General features: G+C 42.9%; 1 protein-coding gene across 2 annotated transcripts; it reads right to left on the reverse strand.

Annotated features, from left to right (window-relative positions):
• Positions 1-1,600: 1,600 nt before the first annotated feature.
• LOC123761169 (uncharacterized) lies at positions 1,601-21,193 on the reverse strand. Of its 2 annotated transcripts, XM_069339492.1 has the most exons (5): positions 21,175-21,193; positions 19,186-19,567; positions 18,124-18,786; positions 12,471-12,872; positions 1,601-3,379 (listed from the first exon to the last, which is right to left on the reverse strand). In XM_069339492.1, the coding sequence occupies exons 2-5, from the start codon at positions 19,403-19,405 to the stop codon at positions 2,535-2,537; spliced, it is 2,130 nt and encodes a 709-aa protein (XP_069195593.1). In that variant the 5' UTR covers positions 19,406-19,567; positions 21,175-21,193; the 3' UTR covers positions 1,601-2,534. The 2 variants fall into 2 exon arrangements, with proteins under 2 accessions (XP_069195593.1, XP_069195594.1); XM_069339493.1 differs by lacking the exon at positions 12,471-12,872.

Consider the following 21,193-nt stretch of genomic DNA (forward strand, 5'->3'; position numbering starts at 1 on the left):
GCGCGATTTTCGCCGGTAGCGGGTAAAAATCGGGCGAATTTCGCCGCTGGATGTAAAAAATCGGCCGATTTTCGCCGCTAACAGCAAAAATCGCCCGATTTTTGGTAGCTAGTGGCAAAAATATGCGATTTTTGGCCGCTAGCGGCGAAAATCGCGCGATTTTTGCCGGCCAGCTGCGAAAATTGCATGGTTTTTGGCCGCTAGCGGCGAAAATCGCGCGATTTTTGTCCGCCAGCTGCGAAAATCGACCGATTTTTGGCCGGTAGCGGCGAAAATCGCCCGATTTTTGGACGATAGCGGCGAAAATCGCTCGGTTTTCGCTGCTAGCGGCCAAAAACCGTGCGATTTTCGCCGCTAGCGGCCAAAAATCGTGCGAATTTCGCCGCTAGCGGCCAAAACTCGCGCGATTTTCGCCACTAGCGGCCAGAAACCATGCGATTTTCGCCGCTACCGGCCAAAAACTGCGCGATTTTCGCCGCTAGCTGCCAAAAACCATGCGATTTTCCTGCTGGCGGGCAAAAATCGCGCAATTTTCGCTGCTACCGGCCGAAAATCGCTCGATTTTCGCCCCTACCGGCCAAAAACCGCGCGATTTTCGCCGCTAGCGGCCAAAATTGCATGCGATTTTCGCAGCTGGCGGGCAAAAATCGCGCAATTTTCGCCGCTACCGGCCAACAACCGCAAGATTTTCGCCGCTAGCGGCAAAAAGCCATGCGATTTTCGCAGCTGGCGGGCAAAAATCGCGCGATTTCACCGCTATGGTCAAAAACCGCGCGATTTTCGCCGCTAGCGGCCAAAATCGGCCGATTCTTGCCGCTAGCGGCAAAAATCGCCCGATTTTTGCCCACCAGTGGCGAAATTTGTCCGCTTTTTGCCCGCTACTTGCGAAAAAAGCGCGATTTTTGGCAGCTAGCGGCGAAAATCGTACTGTTCTTGCCGCTAGCAGCAAAAATCGCGCGGTTTTTGGCCGGTAGCGGCGAAAATCGCCCGATTTTTGCGCTCCAGCGGCGAAATTCGCCAGATTTTTGCCCGCTACCGGCGAAAAAAGCGCGATTTTTGGCAGCTAGCGGCAGAAAACCATGCGATATTCGCAGCTGGCGAGCAAGAATTGCGCAATTTTCGCCGCTAGCGGCAAAAAACCATGCGATTTTCGCAGCTGGCGGGCAAAAATCGCTCTATTTTTGCCGCTACCGGTCAAAAACCGCGCGATTTTCGCCGCTACCGGTCAAAAACCATGCGATATTCGCAGCTGGCGAGCAAGAATCGCGCAATTTTCGGCGCTAGCGGCAAAAAACCATGCGATTTTCGCAGCTGGCGGGCAAAAATCGCTCGATTTTTGCCGCTACCGGCCAAAAACCGCGCGATTTTCGCCGCTAGCGGCCAAAATCCATGCGATTTTCGCAGCTGGCGGGCAAAAATCGCGCGATTTTCGCCGCTACCGGCCAAAAATAGCGCGATTTTCGCCGCCAGCGGCCAAAAATCACCCAAGATAATATTTATTGGTACAACATTTATACCGATAAATGGATTGAGCTTGAAAAATCCGGGTTGAAGTCAAATGACCTTTCCAAGGTTAAATTTAAGGTCATTTAAGGAAACATTTTTTTATTTGAACCTTTTATTTTAACATTTATTTATTATTTTATTTGATTTAAAAAATGAACAAAATAAAATGTAGAGAGCCACACAATAGCTTTAAAACGGTATTTGAATTATTTATGTGCCATAGGATCAGATATACGTCCTCTTGAACCGAAATCTATTACAGGCTCACTGTAGGCCGTGCTACATGCAAATTTTATTCCACGCCACCTTAAACGCGGAACAAAAGACATCTAAAAGAACTACGTCATCTTAAAATAAGTCAAGATCTTGGAAAATTAACCCTTTTGGCAAAACTCAAGGTCGCGAATTTCTGGAACCCCCCGGATATTTGTAGCTTGATTAATCACACACTAACAATCACACTGTAACAAACACTCACAGTCTCATAGTGCAACAAGTAACAAATAAAATTCACGGTATAAACATTAAAAAATATTCATAGTACACAATCATCATATGGTGTAAAGTCATAAGAGTTTATGAGAAAACAGTGGTTCCTTTAGCGTGTATTTATAAAAAATTCGAACAATTCAATTTTACATTATTTTTAATCATTTGACAACGATTATTTTAAATTTACAATCATAAATTATTTTAATTGTTTATAATCATTTTAAAATTAACTTTTTCTAAAATATTGTGAAAATACAAATATCACTCCACTCATAAAGCAAGACGGTAAAGTAAATTATATTGTCAGTCTGAGAAATAATCATTCAGATCCATCAGATTTTTTTTAATAAAAGCATAAATGCATATAGAACACTAATATCTTGTTAGTCCCGTGGTTCTTCATGTGGTTTCTAAGATTTCCTTTGTACAAGAAATACCACACAGATGAAATAAAAACTATGGGTCAACGAAACTTTTTGATTTGTTTAGATTGTTAAAATTAACCTTAGCGTGAGAGTGGAGAAGCAAACAAAATATTATGTGGCCGAGATGTCGATCGAGCTTGGCAGGTCCTCTTGCATCGATGCCTTATGACCAAGTAAATGTTTGTCAAGATTGCGTGTCTGACTGTATGAACAATCGCACTTTGAACACTTGTATTTTCGGTTAGCACCATGGGCTTTCATGTGGTTCGTAAGAAATGCTAGTTTTGAATATATGATACCACACAAGTAACAGGGGAAACATGTGTTAAAATGACCTTGACGTATATCTTTCGACAGCCGAGGAGCAAATGAAGCCTTGTATTGACTTGTATTTACCGAGGTTCTTGGCTGAAGAGGAACCGAGGTTCTTGGCTTAACAGGAGCCGAGATGCTTGGCAAATCTTGCCGCTGTGAGAGAATAATATTATTGGAGGGCATCGATGCCTTATGAGCAAGTAAATGTTTGTCAAGGCTGCGTGCCTGGGTGTAAGAACAATTACACATGGAACACTTGTATCTTTGGTTAGCACCATGGGCTTTCTTATGATTCTTAAGAAATGCTTTGCTTGAAAAAGAAATACCACACAAGGAACACCTTTGCTTACAACCAGCTTTCATATGTTTCATAAGTAATGTTTTGCGTGAAAAAGAAATACCACACAAGAAACACTTGTGTCTTTGGTTAAAACCATGGACTTTCATATGTCTCGTAAGAAATGCTTGGCGTGAAAAACAAATACCACACAAGGAACAGGTGACCTTGAGATACGGGTTAAAGTGTTCTTTAATCTGTTTGCTATATTGGAGCTCGACTGGGGAAACACCAGACGCGTCGACCGTCAGGCTGACTACACTCTTGACTTGAGGAGATTTGTCCTCGCCGACAGTCGTCACATCTATCACAAGGAAAGAAAATTATTTTTCAATTATAATAAATAATTGTGTATTTGTTCAATAACAACAAAGTATTATGCCTTAACCCATACAGTTCATAATGAACTTCTTAGTTTCTTATATATAATATATTTTTAGCTGTCAGTTGTAAATAACATGGTCCAAATATTTCAGATTATAGGGGATACACGACCCCTGTTTTTATTGAATGCTCAAATCAGTGGGATGCCCTTGCAGCCTGAAACAAAAAAGCAAAAGTAAGCAAGCAATTATCAAAAGAAGGCACCAAACCGGGAAGGCTATGTAGCACCATCAAATGTGCAGAATAATAAGAGGGCGCTATATATCACCAAGGATGCCAATACGAGAACAAAAACGCACGAGGCGAACGATATCAAAAGTATCTGAGTCACCAAGAATTCTATTGAGGGTCAGGTGACCGCGAGGGGCGGTCGGAAAGCAAGACACGCTCGTCCTGGAAGTCAGGACATGCACGACCGTAAGAGGGACAATGCAATTAGGACAATAAGGCGCAGGGTGGCGCTCCATCAAGTGACCATGGGTTAAGCGAGTATGGCCAATACGCAACCTCGCCAGAGCTGTTTCCCATCGCCGGTTACGGTGGTAGGAGGACGGCCACGAGGAAACAACATTTAAGAGTACGTAGTTTGTTACCAGTAACAGACGACCAAGAAGGCTGCCAATGGGTAAGAATGGAGGAATGGATAACCGGGTAAAAGTCAGAATATGGAATACCTTTACGAGAGATGGGACAAGAGCGGACAGCTTCCTTGGCGGCAGCATCCGCACGCTCATTTAAAGACACGCCAATATGGCTGGGAACCCAACAAAACTCAACCGACTTAAATTTACTGTGAACAAGAAACAGCCAATGCTGGATCTCGACAACTACTGAATGAACCGGATTAAGGGACCCGAGAGCCATGAGGGCACTACGAGAGTCAACAACAACTACAAAGGAAGACTGACAACGAGAAAGCAGGAGACGAAGAGCATAGAGAATAGCATAAAGGTCCTCTGTAAAGATGCTAGCCTCCAGAGGTAACTGATACATATAAGTGTGATCAGGAAAAACAGCAGAGTAGCCAACACCGTCCGCAGACTTGGACCCATCGGTGAAGACAGAAACGGAGCGGGAGCGAGAAGAAAAGTGCTCAAAGAAAAGGCGTTTTAGAACCATAGGAGGGGTAAAAGCTTTAGTGATGCGGGTCAAGGATGTACAAAACTGCGGAAGGGGGACTCTCCACGGGAGCAAAGGAACAACACGAGGAGAAACATTAGAAACACGAACGGAAAGAGAATCCTGTAAGCGAGATAACTGGACAGAAAAAGGGAGGTGGTGAAGAGGAACAGGAACCGCAGGAGGGGTAAAAGTTAAAGCACGACAGAGGCGAGAGGAAGGATGTTGTAAGAACCGCGCAAGATAGCGAAGACAGTAGAGATCACGGCGGTCCTGGAGACACAGGAAGCCAGTGTCAACATACAAGGTAAGGACGGGAGTCGAACGAACAGTTAATCCATTTGTGGGATTAACTGTGTCCATTTTATAGTATGACGACCAAAATTTAACCCAATAATTTAAATGGGCCTAAGAACAGGATACAGCTGAAACAGTGTTCATTATAATTCAATGTGTCAGTAGACAGGCAGCCAGCTTATACATAAAATGCATATATTTCCAGCCAATTTTTGTATTTCAAGCATATTTACCAGTCTTACCTGGGACGCGGTCGGGTCAAGATACCTGCTCCGCACCTTCCCCCCCCCTCCCCCCATGCTGGGTACTGAGATGGAGACTCAGTCACCAGAAGACATGGCTACTTCTCACGGCGTTATTAACATGGCCTCTGAAAGCAGCCAGTCAGACGAGGAGGGCGAGTATCTAGAAGTTCTGACAAGGAATAAGAAGAAACGAAGAAGATAGGAGGCAAGGCGTAGTGTGGACAGTAATACACTTAACGGAAACGATAAGAGAATGAAGAACGACGCCGAGACTGATGCAGACAAACGGACGGAACGATGTGAGGAAGGTGAGGGTCAGCGGAGATGGAGGCTTCTCTTCCCTGCCTCATGCACGTTGGCCTATCATCAGAAGCTGCTGTGGACCGTCAAACTCGGAAGAGAACACCGCAAGTTCGAGCCCCTGCTGAAGGAAGGTGTAAACAGACCTTACTTAACGGTAGGTTCTATGGAGGCAGTGACGTTTCTTAGCCAGCAAGGATATGATGGAATTCTTATGGAAATACCGGAGGGGAACGAGAAGCTGACGAAGGTAATTATCTATAAATACCCTCAGATTCTGGACCCCGAGTTTATACTCGACGACCAACGATTTGTGTGGGCCAAGCGTCACCTTATTAAAGGTGAAGCTAGGAGTCAGGTGGTGGCTCTAGTGAGAGGCGACGTACCCGAGAAAGTGTTCATCACCGGGGCTGGCTACAGGCATGTAGCAAAGTATGTGGAAGAGCCCATAATATGCCTGAAATGCTGCAGATGGGGGCATAAATCCTGGAGCTGTCAAAATGATCCACGATGTCGTTTCTGCGGAAAGTCTCACCTCTCTACTGTGTGTAGAAACAGACTGAATCTGGGTGAGAAAATAGTTCCCAGATGCTGCAACTGTGGAGGTGTTCACAATGCGAGCTCGGCTGTGTGTAGCAAGAGGCCGAGTATGGCTGTTCTCCGGCCGGTGAATGTTACAGAGCAAGCAAGAGCTCTTACCCAGACACCGGGAGCACAGAAAAACAGTCTGCCCCAAACAGTGCCAGTGAACCGGACGAATGCGTGGGTAAAGGAGTCACCTTTACTTAGGCAGGCTCCAGCAACAAGCAGCCACGCCACCACTCAGGACTCCGGCAGTGACAGTGTAACGGTGAGTGAAGTGGCTACTGTGGCTCAGAAAGAGGGTCATAATAATATGGTCAAGGAAGTGTGGGCTGAACTTAAAAAAGTTGGTGAGTTCCTCCAAAATCTTGGGCAGAGAATCGAGTCCATCGAGGCTAAATTAAACGTTCAGGAGGTCAAGGAAAATCACAAAACGGTGAAGGATAGTCAGAATATAGTGGTTGAGGACAAAAATGAAATATTGAGTGATGAAATGAAGGAAAGTGAAGTGTGTGTGAATGATGATAGTCGTAGGGAAAGGAAGAACCCTATAATTACACATAAAATGAAAGAATCATTTGGGCCAATAATGGACGTCTCAGGGCTGAAAAAATCTCTTGAGAATCGCAATGTCGCTTTTACTGGTGAACTTGGGAGGAGGTGGGAGATGTTATACAAGGTATGGCTATCATTTAGTGAACTTATTGTGGATGACTTAGACAGTGAATTGATTAATAATGGATCACCCTAGACTGAAAGTGTTGTCATGGAATGTTAATGGTTTGAGAAACAGGGTTACAGATGTTCATAGTTATGTGATGGGAAATGATATTGATGTTGTAGCTCTCCAAGAGACAGGGGATAGGAATGAAGGATTATTGAAATTAAATGGCTATAAAGGGTTTCACCTCTTCGCCGCAAATAACATCAGAGGCACGTCGATTTATGTTAAGAACTCCATACCAGCAGAGTTAGTAGAACCGCCATCAAAAACGCAAGGTATAGAGAGTGTCTGTGTTAAATTATCATTAAGGGAAGGGGAATTTATTGTAGTTAATTTGTATGTATCCAGGAACTGCTTCGACGCTAACTATTTACCTGACTGCATTTATACTAATCCTTCACTGGTCATTGGGGACCTTAATGCTCGGCACACAAGCCTTGGGACAGTAGGTAGTATTAATACTAATGGGGTCAAGTGGTTACAGTTTCTACAAGATCATCCAGATACCTGTCTCTTGGGAAACAATGAACCAACTCACATCAGGGGAGGACGGCTTGACTATGCCTGCGTTTTAAACTCTCAGGGGATTATGGGGGAGGCTCGGGTTGTTCGGGAACTACTTAGTGACCACTGTGCCTTGAACGTTGAATTACCACTGGGGAAAAAACAAGTCCACTTTCAAAGGAAAAGGCTAAATATTAATAAAGATATGAAAAATTACTTTATTCAAAATATGGGAGATTGGTATCAACATTACACGCCGCTCTGCGTTGATAGTTTTTACGAGGACATGGTCGAGAACATAGAGAAATTAGTACAGAGGGAAAATAACGGGGGCAGGGGAAGCAAGACGCACGGACCTAAGAAATTTAAATATTCCAATGATCAGCAAGTCAAGGGATGGGAGAGAATGCTACGGAGTGCGCATAAAGCATGGTTAAAAAATGGAATGAGGGATGAAGAGAAAAATACAATGTTGGAAGTGGCTAGGGAATGCAGTCAGGTGAGGAAGGAGGCGCGGGACAGATACTGGCAAGAATTTGCTCAGTCCATTGGTAATACTAAGAACCTTAAAGACATATGGAGAGCAGTAAATAAAGTCAGGGGTTGTAAGACCAAATTCATTGCTCACTCAGATCCAGGGAAAGTTGCTAATGAGTTAGTAGATAAATGGGCAAGTGCTGCTGGTATGGAGTCCTTACCTGCAGACACGAGAGTCACCATTGAGTCATGGGAAAATATTAGAAATGGAGTAACTTTATGTGCCTTAAATACAAGATCTATAACATGCACTGAGATAACCCACGATGAGCTACTGGATGCTATAAAAAGTGGCAGTTCCACTGCTCCGGGAAAAGATGGAGTAACGTATGACATAATTATTTAGCCGGTATGAAACCTAATCCCTTACTTGATTTGTTTAATATGAGTTATAGAGAGGGAAAGTTACCAAGAAAATGGAAAGAGGCTGTCATCATTCCTATCCCTAAGTCAATCGGAGGCTACAGACCTGTCTCCTTAATATCCTGCTTTTGTAAAATGATGGAAAGGATTTTGTTAAATAGGCTACTCTACCTTGTAGGTGATAACATGTCCAGTAATCTCTTTGGTTTTATCAAAGGCAAAAGTACTGCGGATTGTCTCTTAAAGTGCTTGTCTAATGTGGATGACAATTGTAGAGTTTTTGTTGATCTACAAGGAGCGTTTGATAAAGCCAATGGGGAAGTAATCTTATACGAATTAGCCAATCTGGGAATAACAGGGAGATTGCTACACTGGATAAGGGATTATCTACAAGGCAGAAAAGGTCAGGTGTATTACCAGGGATACATGTCTGAGGAACGGAGGTTTCAGTTAGGTACCCCACAAGGGGGAGTATTAAGTCCCACCTTATTCAATGTATTAATGAACAGATTAGCATCAGAGATGTATCCTCCAGGGGTCACGACGATCATATATGCTGATGACATTCTTATACAAGGCACTTCTGGGAACAAAATTCAAGATGCTCTTAACATACTTGGTACAACCTGTCACAAGTTAGGCTTAGTTATAAATGCAGATAAAACCAAATACGAGTATAGGAAACGAAGAAATATAACACTTACTCTAAATGGTGTGGAACTGAGCCGTGTACAGAAGTACAAGTATCTGGGCATGTATGTTGGATACACATGTGAGAGCAAAAATGCTGAAATAAATCATATCAGCACCTTATGTAAAGCCCGTCTGCATCCTCTAAAAGCACTGGCTTTTTCTGGTAAAGGTGTTGGGGTACCTATCTTACGGATGTTATACATAAGCACTGTTCGGTCCCTGATAGACTACGCAGCACCCGTATTGTCTTACACAGGCCAAGGCAGAATTCAAAAAATAGAGCTGATACAGAACGAGGCTATGAGGATTATTCTTGGATGTCAAAGAAATGCAATGATTGAAATAATGAGAATGGAATTAAATTTACAGAGTGTGTGTGATAGAGTCCGTGACATTAACACTAGAGTATCTATTCGTTTCATGCGGAGAAAAGGAGGGGATAAGCTGTTTGAGAGCGTTCAGACCTGCTTGAGTGACGTACACACTTCCAGGAAACTGAGGGAGACACGCTATACGAGAGGATTTGCTCATGACCTCAGGGAATACGACGTACTTGACTGCTGTAAACCCTCTCGACAGTGTAATATGTCTGCTCCCTGGAAAGTACAGAAAATAGACGTCGAAATTGTACCCCTCAAGGTGAAAAAGATTCATCATGAACCGGGACAATTACGGTGTTTGTATGGAAGCATGATATCTCGGTTACCAAGAGGCAACAGTTTACATGTATATTGCGACGGGTCGGTGGCGGAAGATGGCAGGGCAGGGTGTGGTGTCCTAATAAGGGATTATACGGAGTTTGGGACTGTGGACAGGATAATTGAACTCCGGCTTAGTAATTATATATCATCCACACAAGCTGAACTGCAGGCCATTCTGGCGTGTTTGGAGGAAGTACGTCATGACGACAAAAATGTTTTTGTATTTGTCGATAGCCGAGGAGCACTGGAGTCCTTAAACAGTCGAAACCCAGTCTTCATGTCTATAGTGGAGGACTGTAAGAGAAGAATAACTGAGATACAGCTGAAAGGTTATAGTGTGAAATTCATGTGGATTCCATCTCATGTTGGAATAGTGCTCAACGAGGTGGCGGATGACTTGGCCAAACGTGCCACATCAAAACCACAAGTTGACATTGAATGTGAATTCACAATGAGACAAATAAGAAGCAAAATCAGAAATATTCAGGCACAAGCGGGAGTGGAGAGGAGAGAGATAATGTATGAGAGAAGTCAAACCATGCAACACTACATGTATGTGAGTCAAAACACCCATTTCACTTATGGTAAAAGGAGAAATGCTTGGAGTGACTGTGTACATGCGGCTCAGGCTTGGGTACAAATATTACTGGGAATATGGAATAGATGTTCATGGTAATGACACGAAGTGTAAACTATGTGGTATGTTAAGGTCTCACACCCTTGCCCATTATATTCTTGATTGTCCGTTGATTAATGTATATAGAAACACTGAGATAAGGACTGTTCCTGAACAAATAGCCTGGATGTGTCACAACGGAAAGGTTGATGATATTCTTGAGAGATATAAGAATTTTGCACCAAGATTGTAATATTTTGTTGAATTATCTGCAGGTGTCTTGCAAATTGTCTATACAGTATACCTAGGTCATAAAAGTATTTGTGTGTACGTCTGATAACATACTACTTGTGAGGGAGGAAATGTATATTTTTACCTCTCAGAATGTTTGGTAATGTGTTTATTTGTGATGTGTGTCTATGTATATATTAACACGTTGTACTGAATGGGGTGAGAATAGCTTGAGCTACCTCATCCCTTTGTGTGTATTTTACCTCAATAAACTTATTTCAATTTCAATTTCAGCATATTTACGAATATTGCCGCGCAATCCGGATTCTAAACGTCCCAAGACAGAGCCTTATGGCATTTACAAAAGGTTCCCCACTCTGAATATTTATATGAGGGGATGTTCCGACATGGCGACGGCTGGAGGTACAAACAGCGTCTCTTCTACAAACATTCATGATATCGTTGAGGGTTTTGGGAAACTACTGTTACATGGCACACACAAAGATCATGATCGTCACCCGGTCATAGAGGAGGATCCAGGAGAGTAAACATCACAGTAAGGCAAACAGATCAGAGGTGCAACGCCGCCATCATACAGAGGTAAACAGAGACCACACAAAAATGTGCATCAGATAAACTTGCCTGCTCAAACTGTGGTGGCAAACATGACATTACATTCAGACACAGACGCAAAAACTATGACAAACAAAACACATCGTTTGACTGACGACGAAAAAACTCCTTAGCACGCCACCCCAACTCGCTCCCAAGGCTGACTTGCCACAAACTCTAACCACCGGCAACAAGAGTAAGAAATCCTCAACTGTACAAACCTCCCAGAGTGAAAAAAACCCATAAACTACACTCCCACGACACATCTTCCAAAGGGAAATTGGGTGGAAAGCATTCGCTTGATTTGGCTTGGGAATTGGAATGATTATGCTGTTGGTCCAAGAGACAGGAAGTTCCTCAGTTACATAGCTCATATAATACAGCTCAAGCAGGGGATTCCCGGGTACTAAAAGAAGTAGACACAATATGTCATAAGTGATACCATCCTCACCGGGGGATATGGCTTTACCTTTGTTTAGGGCCATGAGTAATTCAAACCCAGTAAATGGCACGTTCATCTTCCTTGTGGAGCATGAAGTCAATGAGCCTTTCTCGATCTTCGTAACCAGCATTTAATCTGAATTGTGTCTGGGGGAAGATTATCGAGGAAGTCATCTGTATTGTTCCAGGGGCATTGGATTGTAACAAGAGACTTTGAACTAGGTACCCTGATGGGAGGTGGCACGTCTAAGAAGACCGATGTAATAACATCCCAGATGTAAAAATCTGAAATACGACAACATAACAACCCTTCAACTAACCTACCCCAACGAAACCTACTCAACACCCCCAACAACACCTACCCCAACCTAACCTTACACACATTAACCCATATTAATTAATGTACTCTAACTCACCCTACCATAATTTACCCTAACTTATCTGAATTGCGACCAACATTTACTCACAATCTCAGTCACATACTAAACCACATACCTTTCATAAAACAGCAACACTTGGATACCACCATTAACACAACCTCTCATCTTTGCTATCTTAAGCCCATTTCTACTCTTATGTTTTTTTTCTCATTATCCTCACAAAAATAGACATCGATAACTTCCAACCAAATTGTGAACATTTTGGTCACTTTCCTGTCAACGTCACTTTCAGTGACATTGATGCGTCACCGAAAGTGCCACATCTATCAACATCACCACTCGTGCAGTCATCGGGAGAACCTTCGTGCAAATTGACCGTTTCCAAAGAAGAAGAATTATACCGTTTCATTTGCAGCACTTAGCCAACTTAAAATAGCACCCCCAAATGCTGCGAGTCTTTATCTTTGTAAAGAGCCTGTCTCGTGGAACAATATCAAACGCTTTGCTAAAGTCAAGGTACACAACGTCACAAACCTACGGCCTCATACATGCTAGAATAGAATGAGAGCAAATTTATCAAACATTAGAGACCCTTAAAAAAGCCTCAAATGTTGTGAATAATTCATTTTTACCTAAAAAGATAAAAGTAATATTGAGATTACTTACTGCAAGTTCCATTGCTGCCGAAAATGTCTCTTGATATATTCGTCTCAAAGACATCAACGCTGCTACTCGAACCAGTTGATTGTGTATCGCCTTCGAAATTAACTGACATATCCATGTCTACGGGATCCATCATATTCTTGTTAGTCTTTATATCTAGGTCTCCGTGATCCACTGTGTCCTCGTCAGTCTTTGCGGCGAGGGCGGGGACCTCATCGTCGAGAGCAAGCAGTCTCTGGTGAATCGCCTGGAGATATTCTAATGTTATAATCAGGTGGTCGGGATCCACCATATCATCCAGGTCTCCCTGATCCACGTCAGTCTTCACGGCGAGGGCAGGGACCTCATCGTAGGTTGATGTAGACATACTCCGGAGATTCCTGTCGAAGCTCTTATCCATTGTGCCTATGTAAAGACGAATTATTTATATACTCTGAATTATAGAGTATATATAGTTTAATACAAGCGCTGATAGGAAAGTGAACCAAATGTAGCTCGGGTATGTGTGGTCTGTAAGTGAGCTTACACCACTTATATTTGCTACACTGCATCTGATCTCCACATAATATGACGCTTTAGTCATGTCACCCTTTCATCTCTTCCATCAATCATTTAGAACATAAGAATGAAGGTAACTGCGGAAGGCCTATTGGCCCTCAAGCGTATGTTTCAAGCGTTACACATACGCTTGAAACAATCAAGGGATCCTACTTCTATTATGTTACACGGTAATTGGTTCCACAAATCAACAACTCTATTACTGATCCAGTATTTACCCAGGTCTTTCCTAGACTTATCCAATTTAAACCCATTGTTTCGTGTTCTGTCTTGTGTTACTTTTAATACCATAATATCTTCTTTATGTCCATTCATACACTTTATATTGCATAATGCATATATGCATTATTTGTTTGGGTTTAAACTGTTAGTAGATAGTGGTATGGAAATTGTTATCGAGAAAGGAGGTAATAAAAGTATGTGTTTGTGGGGGAAATGAATTGACAAAATGATCAGGGAAAGAAGAACATAAGAACATAAAAACAAAGTTAATTGCAGAATGCCTTTTGGCCGATACGAGGCAGCTCCTATCTATAATCACCCAATCCCACTCAAATACATGTCCAACCCACGCTTGAAACATTTGAGAGACCCCACCTTCACCATGTTACGCGATAATTGGTTCCACAAACCAACAACCCTGTTACCGAACCAGTATTTACCCAAGTCTTTCCTAAATCTAAACCAATCCAATTTATAACCATTGTTTCGCATTCTGTCTTGTGTTGAAGAATAGAATGGCCCTGGGCATCAAGGATATGTCGAATATCGTCGAGGCAGTCTCGCAGATCCCGAACACCGGTCGCAACATGGGGCGGGAGGAGAATAGTGCCAACACTGGCGTTCAACTGAACGTTCTTTGAGACCCGAACAGAGGTCTCGCCAAGGCAGGATAAAGCAGCCAAGCGGAAAGCTGCATCCTGAGAGGGAGCAGCAATGACACGGGTACCGAGATGAGTGGGGTTGAAGGTAACAGAGGCATCCACGGAATCAACGAGATGTCGATGGAGGGAGAAATCGTCAGGAGGCGCAGAATCAAGAAGGAGGAGATCAAAATATTTGGCCCACGAAGCGGGACCAAACAAAGCTTGATAGGTATCAGAACGGGAAGGGCGGCCGTGACGAGGACGGCGTTGAGAACCCCCAGAGAGAGAGAGAGGGGTTAAAAGGCGCAGAAGTTACAACTAGAGATGGAGCCGCGTCAGGGGACGAGGTAGTCACCACTGGGGGCTTGGGGCTAACCACAAGGAGGGAGCCGAGGGGAGCAGTCAGAGAGGCCAAAGGAGGAGCAAGGTCGGGGCCCAATGCAGCGGAGGCTACAGAGCCCGGTCTTCCAACACAGACTGACTCGGGGGCTTGGTCGCCCACCCCACGAGCTTGAGAAGGTAAAGGAGAAACAGTAGATATTGCTACGAAAAATCAACATTCATTCACGAATGTGCCCCCACACCCACCATGGAGCCACAATTAGAGGCAGGAATTGTGGCTCAACACCCAACAAGAAGCTATCGCCGATCATGCCGGGGCCTCCTAGGGGTTCGTCGTGAGTATACGCCCCACAAACACCACCTTAAGAACCGACAGTCCGTCGAGATCGGGTTCAGTGACGAAAAGGGGATTGAAAAGGTAAGAATAAAAAAATAAAAGGTTCCCCTCGCTCTCGACGTTGGGTACTACAGTTATACGGGTGCAAGAGTATGCCTCCTCAAGCACCCGGGCGTCAAAATAAATTGAAATTGAAATTGAAATACGTTTATTGAGGTAAAATACACACAAAGGGATGAGGTAGCTCAAGCTATTCTCACCCCATTCAGTACAACGTGTTAATATATACATAGACACACATCACAAATAAACACATTACCAAACATTTTGAGAGGTAAAAATATACATTTCCTCCCTCACAAGGAGTATGGTATCAGACGTACACACAAATACTTTTATGACCTAGGTATACTGTATAGACAATTTGCAAGACATCTGCAGATAATTCAACAAAATATTACAATCTTGGTGCAAAATTCTTATATCTCTCAAGAATATCATCAACCTTTCCGTTGTGACACATCCAGGCTATTTGTTCAGGAACAGTCCTTATCTCAGTGTTTCTATATACACTAATCAACGGACAATCAAGAATATAATGGGCAAGGGTGTGAGACCTTAACATACCACATAGTTTACACTTCGTGTCATTACCATGAACATCTATCCCATATTCCCAGTAATATTTGTACCCAAGCCTGAGCCGCATGTACACAGAGTCACTCCAAGCATTTCTCCTTTTACCATAAGTGAAATGGGTGTTTTGACTCACATACATGTAGTGTTGCATGGCTTGACTACTCTCATACATTATCTCTCTCCTCTCCACTCCCGCCTGTGCCTGAATATTTCTGATTTTGCTTCTTATTTGTCTCATTGTGAATTCACATTCAATGTCAACTTGTGGTTTTGATGTGGCACGTTTGGCCAAGTCATCCGCCACCTCGTTGAGCACTATTCCAACATGAGATGGAATCCACATGAATTTCACACTATAACCTTTCAGCTGTATCTCAGTTATTCTTCTCTTACAGTCCTCCAATATAGACATGAAGACTGGGTTTCGACTGTTTAAGGACTCCAGTGCTCCTCGGCTATCGACAAATACAAAAACATTTTTGTCGTCATGACGTACTTCCTCCAAACACGCCAGAATGGCCTGCAGTTCAGCTTGTGTGGATGATATATAATTACTAAGCCGGAGTTCAATTATCCTGTCCACAGTCCCAAACTCCGTATAATCCCTTATTAGGACACCACACCCCGCCCTGCCATCCTCCGCCACCGACCCGTCGCAATATACATGTAAACTGTTGCCTCTTGGTAACCGAGATATCATGCTTCCATACAAACACCGTAATTGTCCCGGTTCATGATGAATCTTTTTCACCTTGAGGGGTACAATTTCGACGTCTATTTTCTGTACTTTCCAGGGAGCAGACATATTACACTTTCGAGAGGGTTTACAGCAGTCAAGTACGTCGTATTCCCTGAGGTCATGAGCTAATCCTCTCGTATAGCGTGTCTCCCTCAGTTTCCTGGAAGTGTGTACGTCACTCAAGCAGGTCTGAACGCTCTCAAACAGCTTATCCCCTCCTTTTCTCCGCATGAAACGAATAGATACTCTAGTGTTAATGTCACGGACTCTATCACACACACTCTGTAAATTTAATTCCATTCTCATTATTTCAATCATTGCATTTCTTTGACATCCAAGAATAATCCTCATAGCCTCGTTCTGTATCAGCTCTATTTTTTGAATTCTGCCTTGGCCTGTGTAAGACAATACGGGTGCTGCGTAGTCTATCAGGGATCGAACAGTGCTTATGTATAACATCCGCAAGATAGGTACCCCAACACCTTTACCAGAAAAAGCCAGTGCTTTTAGAGGATGCAGACGGGCTTTACATAAGGTGCTGATATGATTTATTTCAGCATTTTTACTCTCACATGTGTATCCAACATACATGCCCAGATACTTGTACTTCTGTACACGGCTCAGTTCCACACCATTTAGAGTAAGTGTTATATTTCTTCGTTTCCTATACTCGTATTTGGTTTTATCTGCATTTATAACTAAGCCTAACTTGTGACAGGTTGTACCAAGTATGTTAAGAGCATCTTGAATTTTGTTCCCAGAAGTGCCTTGTATAAGAATGTCATCAGCATATATGATCGTCGTGACCCCTGGAGGATACATCTCTGATGCTGATCTGTTCATTAATACATTGAATAAGGTGGGACTTAATACTCCCCCTTGTGGGGTACCTAACTGAAACCTCCGTTCCTCAGACATGTATCCCTGGTAATACACCTGACCTTTTCTGCCTTGCAGGTAATCCCTTATCCAGTGTAGCAATCTCCCTGTTATTCCCAGATTGGCTAATTCGTATAAGATTACTTCCCCATTGGCTTTATCAAACGCTCCTTGTAGATCAACAAAAACTCTACAATTGTCATCCACATTAGACAAACACTTTAAGAGACAATCCGCAGTACTTTTGCCTTTGATAAAACCAAAGAGATTATTGGACATGTTATCACCATGTCAAAATAAAAGTCCAAAGGAATAACGTTAACAAGCAAAAGGTCGGCAGGAAACGGCAAGCAGATAGGAGAAGAGGGGGGAGAAAAACGAAACAGAAGGAAAAGGAAAAGGTGCTCAGCATAATTGGAGAGGACGGCAGCAGGAGCACTAGGCTAGAAAGGGACAGAAGACTGTCCCAAGGAGCATCACACTCCGGCAGCCGCCCACTAAGCCCCCCTCACGGCATCAACGAGCTGAGCGGGGAGGGGGGTGTGAAACAGAAGCAGAGGCGCCACTATTGCACTACTTACTGAAATGTGAAGCTACCGAGGCCCTGCGCATCAAACTCAACATTAATCCAACGACAGCAGCTGCATTAGATGCACATTCCACCGCGACTACAATAATTAGAAAAGTCGTTGAGGAATGGGACTCAAGTGAGCATTATGTATCTACATCCGCCACCAAGATAATGTTAATAAAAGAAGACTAAAAACCAGTGGACTAAAACAGAAGCGATAAACAAACAGGGAAAAAGGAGGAATCTCCTCCATTTTAAACTTAGACCCAAATATCACAGAAACAAGGTTATCGCGAATAACCAAACTCAATTACGGGCTCACTATAGCCCGTGCTACATGGACACCTCGAGTAGCTAAATCTGAAATATCAACATCACGTTAATCTTAAGCTGCATGTTGTTGTTTCAGATTTAGCCAGCTGCAAGTTTCCGAAGAAGAATTATGTTGATTCATTTCATTGGAGCACTTAGCCAACTTAAAATAGCACCCCCCAGTCTGCGAGTCTTTAAAACAGCACCGAGTCATTAAAAAGAGCCTGTCTCGTGGAACAATATCAAACGCTTTGCTAAAGTCAAGGTACACAACGTCACAAACCTACGGCCTCATACATGCTAGAATAGAATGAGAGCAAATTTATCAAACATTAGAGCCCCTTAAAATAGCCTCAAATGTTGTTGTGAATAATTTATTTTTACCAAAAAGATAAAAGTGCAAGATTACTTACTGTAAGTTCCGTAGCAGCTGAAAATGTCTCTTGATATATTCGTCCCAAGGACATCAACGCTGCTACTCGAATCAGTTGATTGTGTATCGCCTTCGAAATTAACCGACATATCCATGTCTACGGGATCCATCGTATTCTTGTTAGTCTTTATATCCAGGTCTCCGTGACCCACTGTGTCCTCGTCAGTCTTTGCGGCGAGGGCGGGGACGGGAGCAAGCATACTCTGGTGAATCTCCTGGAGATAATCTATTGTTATATTCAGGTGGTCTGAATCATCCAGGTCTCCCTGATACACGTCAGTCTTCGCGGCGAGAGCAGGGACCTCATCGTAGGTCGATGTAGATACTCCGGAGATTCTTGTCAAAGCTGTAGTCCATTGCAGACCTTCAGGCTTTATGTTCTGGACATTTCGAGGTGTGACTGATTGTTCTTTAATCTGTTGCTCGATGTGTTGATGACTTTGTTGCTCGACTGCTTGCTGCTGCTGACGTTGTGGGGGCTGAGCACCTTGGTGCCCATGAGACACTGTAAGGGGTCCTTCCCCACGCCGAGTCAACGCTTCACTGCCGCCTGGCTGGACTGGGGAAACACCAGAGGCGTCGACCGTCAGGCTGACTACACAGTTGACTTGAAGAGATTTGTCCTCGCCGACAGTCGTCACATCTATCACAAGGAAAGAAAATTATTTTTCAGTTATATTATAATAAATAATAGTTCCCCAGTTACATTGAGGAAGTCATCTGTATTGTTCCAGGGGCATTGGAGTGTAAAAAGAGACTTTGAACTAGGTACCCTGATGGGAGGTGGCACATCTAAGAAGACCGATGTAATAACATCCCAGATGTAAAAATCTGAAATACGACAACATAACAACCCTTCAACTAACCTACCCCAACGAAACCTACTCAACACCCCCAACAACACCTACCCCAACCTAACCTTACACACATTAACCCCATGTTAATTAATGTATTTACCCTAACTTATCTGAATTATGACCTATTAGAGCATATTTACTCACAATCTTAGTCTAAACATAAAAGTAATATTGAGATTACTTACTGTAAGTTCCGTTGCTGCCGAAAATGCCTCTTGATATATTCGTCCCAAGGACATCAACGCTGCTACTCGAATCAGTTGATTGTGTATCGCCTTCGAAATTAACCGACATATCCATGTCTACGGGATCCATCGTATTCTTGTTAGTCTTTATATCCAGGTCTCCGTGACCCACTGTGTCCTCGTCAGTCTTTGCGGCGAGGGCGGGGACGGGAGCAAGCATACTCTGGTGAATCTCCTGGAGATAATCTATTGTTATATTCAGGTGGTCTGAATCATCCAGGTCTCCCTGATACACGTCAGTCTTCGCGGCGAGAGCAGGGACCTCATCGTAGGTCGATGTAGATACTCCGGAGATTCTTGTCAAAGCTGTAGTCCATTGTGCCTATGTAAAGACGAATTCTTTATTTATTATTCTCTGATATTGCAGTTTAATACAAGCGCTGATAGGAAAGTGTGAACCAAATGTAGCTCGGGCATGTGTGGTCTGTAAGTGATTGATGAAGATTAAGCCACCCAAAAGGTGGCACGGGCATGAATAGCCCGTAGGTGGTGGCCCTTTTGAGCCATTTCCAGTATCAATAGATGATACTGGAGATCTGTGGAGGTACGACTGCACCCTGCGTGACGGGAGATGTCTCCCGTGGTGATGAGTTGTTGTTATAGATTCAGCTACTCGGAACAAGTTCCTAGTAGCACGGTCTATGGTGAGCTGGTGGTGGACTTACCTGGCACAGGAGCGGTGCTCTGGTCTGTATGCGAGTTTACACCACTTATATTTACGACACTGCATCTGACCTCCACATAATATGACGCTTCAGTCATGTCACCCTTTCATCTCTTCCATCAATCATTTAGAACATAAGAATGAAGGTAACTGCAGAAGGCCTATTGGCCCATACGAGGCAGCTCCTATTTATATCTACCCCAATCTCATTCACATATTTGTTTATATCCAGCGAATCTCATTCTTATGTCTAACATGCGCTTGAAACAATCAAGGAATCCTACTTCTATTATGTTACACAGTAATTGGTTCCACAAATGAACAACGTTATTACTGATCCAGTATTTACCCAGGTCTTTCCTAGAATTAAACTTATCCATTTTATACCTATTGTTTCGTGTTCTGTCTTGAGTTGATATTATTAGGGTATTAAAAGTATCTTCTTTATTATGTCCATTCATGTACAAGTATATACATGCATTAGTACAAGTACATATATGCTTCTATATAATATAGAAGTACATATGTACTTGTACATATAATAATATGTACAAGTACATATTATATTTGGGTTTAAACTGTTAGTAGAAGTTGTATGGTAATTGTTATTGAGAAAGGAGGTAATAAAAGTATATGTTTGTGGGGGAAACGAATTGACAAAATGATCAGGGAAAGAGAAGAACATAAGAAAATAAAAACAAGTTAATTGCAGAATGCCTATTAGCCCATACGAGGCAGCTCCTATTTATAACCATCCAATCCCACTCACATACATGTCCAACCCATGTTTGAAACAATCTAGACCCCACCTCCACCACGTTACGCGATAATTGGTTCCACAAATCAACAACTCTGTTACCGAACCAGTATTTACCCAAGTCTTTACACACACAAATCACAATAACGTGATGCATCAAATGAACAAATCCACAAGGGCCGTGATGAGGATTCGAACCTGCGAGCGTCCTAGACGCTGCCTTAATCGACTGAGCTACGACATGGGTTAAAAAGAGTTGAAACCGAAGTTCTACTGAAATTACTGGATCCCGCAGCCTCACCGAGCCACAAACAAAGAACTCATACTGAACAAAATTACCTATCAGAAGAAAAGAAATATCAAACGACATAAGTTGAAAAACAAAACACTTAAACGTACTTGAAGTGATCAAACCAAATGATACATTATAACTAGGACATGGATAATAAAAGCTAATTAAAAATACAATAATAAAATAACTAATGAACCAAACCACTGTTAAACTTACCTCAAGTGATCAAACGAAG

This window comes from Procambarus clarkii, chromosome 41 (genome assembly GCF_040958095.1).
Source record: "Procambarus clarkii isolate CNS0578487 chromosome 41, FALCON_Pclarkii_2.0, whole genome shotgun sequence".
Lineage (NCBI taxonomy): Eukaryota > Metazoa > Arthropoda > Malacostraca > Decapoda > Cambaridae > Procambarus > Procambarus clarkii.